General features: G+C 40.8%; 1 protein-coding gene and 1 pseudogene across 1 annotated transcript in view; one reads left to right on the forward strand and one right to left on the reverse strand.

The window, feature by feature from the left end:
- lama5 (laminin, alpha 5) overlaps positions 1–7,436 on the forward strand; it is a 255,832-nt gene that overhangs the window by 101,447 nt on the left and 146,949 nt on the right. Inside the window, exons 8-9 of the mRNA XM_064956204.1 lie at positions 6,635–6,753; positions 7,065–7,155. Of these exons, the coding sequence (XP_064812276.1) occupies positions 6,635–6,753; positions 7,065–7,155 (210 nt within the window). The remainder of the gene's footprint in view (positions 1–6,634; positions 6,754–7,064; positions 7,156–7,436) is intronic.
- Positions 7,278–7,436, reverse strand: part of LOC135527616 (cilia- and flagella-associated protein 251-like) — a 1,164-nt pseudogene continuing 1,005 nt past the window's right edge.

Consider the following 7,436-nt stretch of genomic DNA (forward strand, 5'->3'; position numbering starts at 1 on the left):
GCTGAGTCCCATTAGATCTGAGTCCCATTAGATCTGAGCTGAGTCCCATTAGATCTGAGCTCAGTCCCATTAGATCTGAGCAGAGTCCCATTAAATCTGAGCTGAGTCCCACTAGATCTGAGCTGAGTCCCATTAGATCTGAGTCCCATTAGATCTGAGCTGAGTCCCACTAGATCTGAGTCCCACTAGATCTGAGCTGAGTCACACTAGATCTGAGCTGAGTCCTACTAGATTTGAATCCCACTAGATCTGAGCTTAGTCCCACTATATCTTAGTCTCACTAGATCTGAGCTGAGTCCTACTAGATCTGAGCTGAGTCCAACTAGATCCGAGCTGAGTCCCATTAGATCTGAGTCCCATTAGATCTGAGTCCCATTCGATCTGAGCAGAGTCCCATTCGATCTGAGCAGAGTCCCATTCGATCTGAGCAGAGTCCCATTAGATCTGAGCAGAGTCCCACTAGATCTGAGTCCTACTAGATCTGAGCTAGGCCCATTAGATCTGAGCTGAGTCCCACTAGATCTGAGCTGAGTCCCGCTAGATCTGAGCTGAGTTCTACTAGATCTGAGCTGAGTCCCATTAGATTTGAGTCTTATTCGATCTGAGTCCCATTAGATCTGAGTCCCATTTGATCTGATCTGAGTCCCACTATATCTGATCTGAGTCCCATTTAATCTGATTTTAGCCCCATTTAATCTGAGCTGACATCAGTGTGGATGTCTCTCTCGCTCTCTCTGTCCCTCTCTCTGTCCCTCTCTCTGTCTTTCTCTCTGTCTCTCTGTCTCTCTCTCTCTCTCTCTGTCTCTCTCTCTCTCTCTCTCTCTCTCTCTCTCTGTCTCTCTGTCTCTCTGTCTCTCTCTCTCTCTCTCTCTCTCTCTCTCTCTCTCTCTGTCTATCTCTCCCTGTCTCTCTCTCTCTCTCTCTCTCTCTCTCTCTCTCTCTCTCTCTCTCTCTCTCTCTCTCTCTGTCTATCTCTCTCTGTCTCTCTCTCTCTCTCTCTCTCTCTCTCTCTCTGTCTATCTCTCCCTGTCTCTCTCTCTCTCTCTCTCTCTCTCTCTCTCTCTCTGTCTATCTCTCCCTGTCTCTCTCTCTCTCTCTCTCTGTCTATCTCTCCCTGTCTCTCTCTCTCTCTCTGTCTATCTCTCCCTGTCTCTCTCTCTCAATTTCAATTCAATTTTCAATTTAAGGCGCTTTATTGGCATGGGAAACATGTGTTAACATTGCCAAAGCAAATAAGGTAAACAATAAAAATTAACAGTAGACATCACACATACAGAAGTTTCAAAACAATAAAGACATTACAAATGTCATATTATATATATATATATATATATATATATATATATATATATATATATATATATATATATATATATATATATATATATATATATATATATATATACAGTGTTTTTACAATGTACAAATGGTAAAGGACACAAGATAAAATAAATAAGCATAGATATGGGTTGTATTTACAATGGTGTTTGTTCTTCACTGGTTGCCCTTTTCTCGTGGCAACAGGTCACAAATCTTGCTGCTCTGATGGCACACTGTGGAATTTCACCCAGTAGATATGGGAGTTTTTCAAAATTGGATTTGTTTTCGAATTCTTTGTGGATCTGTGTAATCTGAGGGAAATATGTCTCTCTAATATGGTCATACATTGGGCAGGAGGTTAGGAAGTGCAGCTCAGTTTCCACCTCATTTTGTGGGCAGTGAGCACATAGCCTGTCTTCTCTTGAGAGAGAGAGAGAGAGAGAGAGAGAGAGAGAGAGAGAGAGAGACAGAGTGTCTCTCTCTCTGTCTCTCTCTCTCTCTCTCTCTCTCTCTCTCTCTCTCTCTCTCTCTCTCTCTCTCTCTCTCTCTCTGTCAATTCAATTCAATTCAAGGGGCTTTATTGGCATGGGAAACATGTGTTAACATTGCCAAAGCAAGTGAGGTAGATAATATACAAAAGTGAAATAAACAATAAAAAATTAACAGTAAACATTACACATACAGATGTTTCAAAACAATAAAGACACTCTGTCTCTCTCTCTCTCTCACTCTCTCTCTCTCTCTCTCTTTCTCTCTCTCTCTCTGTCTTTCTCTCTCTCTCTGTCTCTGTCTCTCTCTTTCTAGCTCTCTCTCTCTTTCTGCCGTGTGTGTGTGTGTGTGTGTGTGTGTGTGTGTGTGTGTGTGTGTGTGTGTGTGTGTGTGTGTGTGTTGTGGATACGAGTGTATGGTTAAAGCTACCGCCACCTCCCTGTCGCTGAAGGCTGATAAGAACTGACAGCCCTCACAACTTTTCTCAGACTCAGTAAAAATAGCTTTATCTAAGATCTGGATTGGTTCAAATGTAGCTGCCAAGCCAAGCAGTGGTGTGTGTTTCTGTGTTTGGTTTTTGGACGGTTGGGATGTCTCTCTCTTTCCCCTTAATCTAATCTAATCCTAATGCCCCCCCCCCCCAACAACAAAAAAACGACCGGTTGATATGGTCTGGTTTAGATCAATCCAGTTTAAATGGTCTGGTATAGTTCAATCCAGTTTATATGGTCTGGTATAGATCAATCCAGTTTATATGGTCTGGTTTAGATCAATCCAGTTTATATGGTCTGGTTTAGTTCAATCCAGTTTATATGGTCTGGTTTAGATCAATCCAGTTTATATGGTCTGGTTTAGTTCAATCCAGTTTATATGGTCTGATATGGTCTGGTTTAGTTCAATCCAGTTTATTTGGTCTGATATGGTCTGGTATAGTTCAATCCAGTTCATATGGTCTGGTTTAGTTCAATCCAGTTTATATGGTCTGGTATAGTTCAATCCAGTTTATATGGTCTGGTTTAGTTCAATCCAGTTTATATGGTCTGATATGGTCTGGTATAGTTCAATCCAGTTTATATGGTCTGGTTTAGTTCAATCCAGTTTATATGGTCTGATATGGTCTGGTATAGTTCAATCCAGTTTATATGGTCTGGTTTAGTTCAATCCAGTTTATATGGTCTGGTATAGTTCAATCCAGTTTATATGGTCTGGTTTAGTTCAATCCAGTTTATATGGTCTGATATGGTCTGGTATAGTTCAATCCAGTTTATATGGTCTGGTTTAGTTCAATCCAGTTTATATGGTCTGGTTTAGTTCAATCCAGTTTATATGGTCTGGTTTAGTTCAATCCAGTTTATATGGTCTGGTTTAGTTCAATCCAGTTTATATGGTCTGATATGGTCTGGTATAGTTCAATCCAGTTTATATGGTCTGGTTTAGTTCAATCCAGTTTATATGGTCTGGTTTAGTTCCAGCTCTGACTGCAGAACAGCAGTGAGAAAAGGCAGAAGGATGTAGATACAGAGCGTATCTGTATTTCTCCTGCATCTTAGTATTAGGGCCATTCTATGTCAACCCCTCAGTCCACTAGGATGGAGACAAGAACATCAGAAGGCCCTGAGAACAGGTCAATTCCATTTAAATTCAGTCCATGCAGGAAGTTAATTAATGGGGTCAATTGAATTACTTCCTGGATTGATCTAAATGAAATGGAATTGACCCCAAACCTTGCTGAGAACTTTAACATTTCTCTGTCTGGTTTCTCTGTGGAGGTACTGAGAAACTGTGGAGGTAGTGAGAAACTGTGGAGATAATGAGAAACTGTGGAGGTACTAAGAAACTGTGGAGGTACTAAGAAACTGTGGAGGTACTAAGAAACTGTGGAGGTACTGAGAAACTGTGGAGGTACTGAGAAACTGTGGAGGTACTGAGAAACTGTGGAGATAATAAGAAACTGTGGAGGTACTGAGAAACTGTGGAGGTACTAAGAAACTGTGGAGGTACTGAGAAACTGTGGAGACACTGAGAAACTGGAGCTGTAATTTTTAAAAGGCTTGTACCTCCTCTTCTCCTTTGAAGAGTGTGTTGAAGAGAAAAAGGAGTTGACAAGACATGTCATTAGTTAGTTCTAGCTGCTGTGGAAATGATAGTTTTGGTTGGGATGAGAAGAGACCTTCATCTATATTGTTTATTTGTTTATCGCCGTATGCTCTACTATGTCTCTCATCTTCTATAGTGTGAGATAAACACCTGTCAGACCAGACCTCAGGCTTTAAAACACATACAGTGCCTTGCGAAAATATTAGCCCCCCTTGAACTTTGCGACCTTTTGCCACATTTCAGGCTTCAAACATAAAGATATAAAACTGTATTTTTTTGTGAAGAATCAACAACAAGTGGGACACAATCATGAAGTGGAACGACATTTATTGGATATTTCAAACTTTATTAACAAATCAAAAACTGAAAATTTGGGCGTGCAAAATGATTCAGCCCCCTTAAGTTAATACTTTGTAGCGCCACCTTTTGCTGCGATTACAGCTGTAAGTCGCTTGGAGTATGTCTCTATCAGTTTTGTACATTGAGAGACTGAAATTATTTCCCATTCCTCCTTGCAAAACAGCTCGAGCTCAGTGAGGTTGGATGGAGAGCATTTGTGAACAGCAGTTTTCAGTTCTTTCCACAGATTCTCGATTGGATTCTGGACTTTGACTTGGCCATTCTAACACCTGGATATGTTTATTTTTGAACCATTCCATTGTAGATTTTGCTTTATGTTTTGGATCATTGTCTTGTTGGAAGACAAATCTCCATCCCAGTCTCAGGTCTTTTGCAGACTCCATCAGGTTTTCTTCCAGAATGGTCCTGTATTTGGCTCCATCCATCTTCCCTGTCCCTGCTGAAGAAAAGCAGGCACAAACCATGATGCTGCCACCACCATGTTTGACAGTGGGTATAGGGTGTTCAGGGTGATGAGCTGTGTTGCTTTTACACCAAACATAACGTTTTGCATTGTTGCCAAAAAGTTCAATTTTGGTTTCATCTGACCAGAGCACCTTCTTCCACATGTTTGGTGTGTCCCAGGTGGCTTGTGGCAAACTTTAAACAACACTTTTTATGGATATCTTTAAGAAATGGCTTTCTTCTTGCCACTCTTCCATAAAGGCCAGATTTGTGCAATATACGACTGATTGTTGTCCTATGGACAGAGTCTCCCACCTCAGCTGTAGATCTCTGCAGTTCATCCAGAGTGATCATGGGCCTCTTGGCTGCATCTCTGATCAGTCTTCTCCTTGTATGAGCTGAAAGTTTAGAGGGGCGGCCAGGTCTTGGTAGATTTGCAGTGGTCTGATACTCCTTCCATTTCAATATTATCGCTTGCACAGTGCTCCTTGGGATGTTTAAAGCTTGGGAAATCTTTTTTATCCAAATCCGGCTTTAAACTTCTTCACAACAGTATCTCGGACCTGCCTGGTGTGTTCCTTGTTCTTCATGATGCTCTCTGCGCTTTTAACGGACCTCTGAGACTATCACAGTGCAGGTGCATTTATACGGAGACTTGATTACACACAGGTGGATTGTATTTATCATCATTAGTCATTTAGGTCAACATTGGATCATTCAGAGATCCTCACTGAACTTCTGGAGAGAGTTTGCTGCACTGAAAGTAAAGGGGCTGAATAATTTTGCGCGCCCAATTTTTCAGTTTTTGATTTGTTAAAAAAGTTTGAAATATCCAATAAATGTCGTTCCACTTCATGATTGTGTCCCACTTGTTGTTGATTCTTCACAAAAAAATACAGTTGTATATCTTTATGTTTGAATACTGAAATGTGGCAAAAGGTCGCAAAGTTCAAGGGGGCCGAATACTTTCGCAAGGCACTGTAACACGTCTATAGGTATTTCAGAGATATTTCTTTAGGTCTAGAACAAAGGATGTCTACCAGATATATCTCTTTAGTTCTAGAACAAAGGATGTCTACCAGAGATATCTCTTTAGTTCTAGAACAACGGATGTCTACCAGAGATATCTCTTTAGTTCTAGAACAAAGGATGTCTACCAGATATATCTCTTTAGTTCTAGAACAAAGGATGTCTACCAGAGATATCTCTTTAGTTCTAGAACAAAGGATGTCTACCAGAGATATCTCTTTAGTTCAGAGTTACAGTAGGTCTGCCAGTGGTATTTCAGAGATACAGTAGGTCTGCCAGTGGTATTTCAGAGATACAGTAGGTCTGCCAGAGGCATTTCAGAGATACAGTAGGTCTGCCAGAGGCATTTCAGAGATACAGTAGGTCTGCCAGAGGCATTTCAGAGATACAGTAGGTCTATCAATCTTTTTTCTGTCTCTCTACATTCTGATCAGTTAATTATTGTTCTTTCCTTGCTCATTGTTGTGTTCTCTCTCTCTCTCTCTCTCTCTCTCTCTCTCTCTCTATCTCTATCTTCTCTCTCTCTCTCTCTCTCTCTCTCTCTCTCTCTCATCTTCTCTCTCTCTCTATTCTCTTCACTTTCTCTCTCTCCCCTCTCTCTCTCTTCTCTGTCTCTATTTTCTCTCCTCTTTCTCTCTCTTCTTTCTTTCTCATATATATATATATATATAGTTTGGTTTCTCTCCTTTTTCTTCTCACCTCTTTTAAGTTCTTCATTGATCTTGATGAATCTCTCATTTTACGTTATTTATTGATCCAGATCAATCTCTCATTTTATAAGTTATTTATTGATCTTGATCAATCTCAAATCTCAAATTTTAATAAATGATTGATTGATCTTGTACGATTTAGCGTACTAGCAGATGTTTGATTATTTTCTGTTCGTATCTTTCAGCGTGTAACTGTAACCAACACTCGTTTGGCTGCTACTACGACCCCGAGGTTGACCAGAGGAGAGCGAGCATCAACGTGCAGGGACAATACAGGGGGGGCGGAGTCTGCATGGAGTGTCAGGTATGACTACTGCCCTTTTATCAACACCTAGTCCTTATAGTAGGAGGTGATTACAGAAGATAAAAGACATGGTTCGTTTACAAGTTAAATTACATTTGTTTCATCAATCAATATATTAATTAATCAATCAACTTTTATTTTTATAGCCTCCCTATTCCATTACACCAGGTCCATTTCACCTGCACTGTGTCCTACATTGCTGTACTGAGTGTTGGCATGTGTTGTATGTCATTGACTCATTGTAATCCTGTGTTGTTGACTCATTCTACCTTGTTTCCTGTGACTCATTCAACCGGGTTTCCCTCTCCCAGCATCACACCACTGGTGTCAACTGTGAGCGCTGTGTCCTCACCTACTACAGATCACCTGACCATCCTCTGGACTCCCCATTGGCTTGCTCCCGTGAGTGACAGTTTATATTCAGACAAAAAGACATCTTGATTGGTCTATTTGAATGATCATATTTTATTTTTCCCTTGTGGCATTGTTGCTGAATTGTTACGTCTTCCTGATAGTTATGTTTGTCACATGACAGCAGAATGATATAGGTCATTGTCCTCCTCCTCCTCCTCTCCCTCATCTTCCTCCTCTTCCTTCTCTTCCTCCTCCTTCTCCTCTTCCTCCTCCTTCTCCCCCTACACCTCCTTCTCTTCCTCTTCCTCCTACTCTTCCTTCTCCTCTTC

The sequence above is a fragment of the Oncorhynchus masou genome, chromosome 33 (assembly GCF_036934945.1).
Source record: "Oncorhynchus masou masou isolate Uvic2021 chromosome 33, UVic_Omas_1.1, whole genome shotgun sequence".
Taxonomy (NCBI): domain Eukaryota; kingdom Metazoa; phylum Chordata; class Actinopteri; order Salmoniformes; family Salmonidae; genus Oncorhynchus; species Oncorhynchus masou.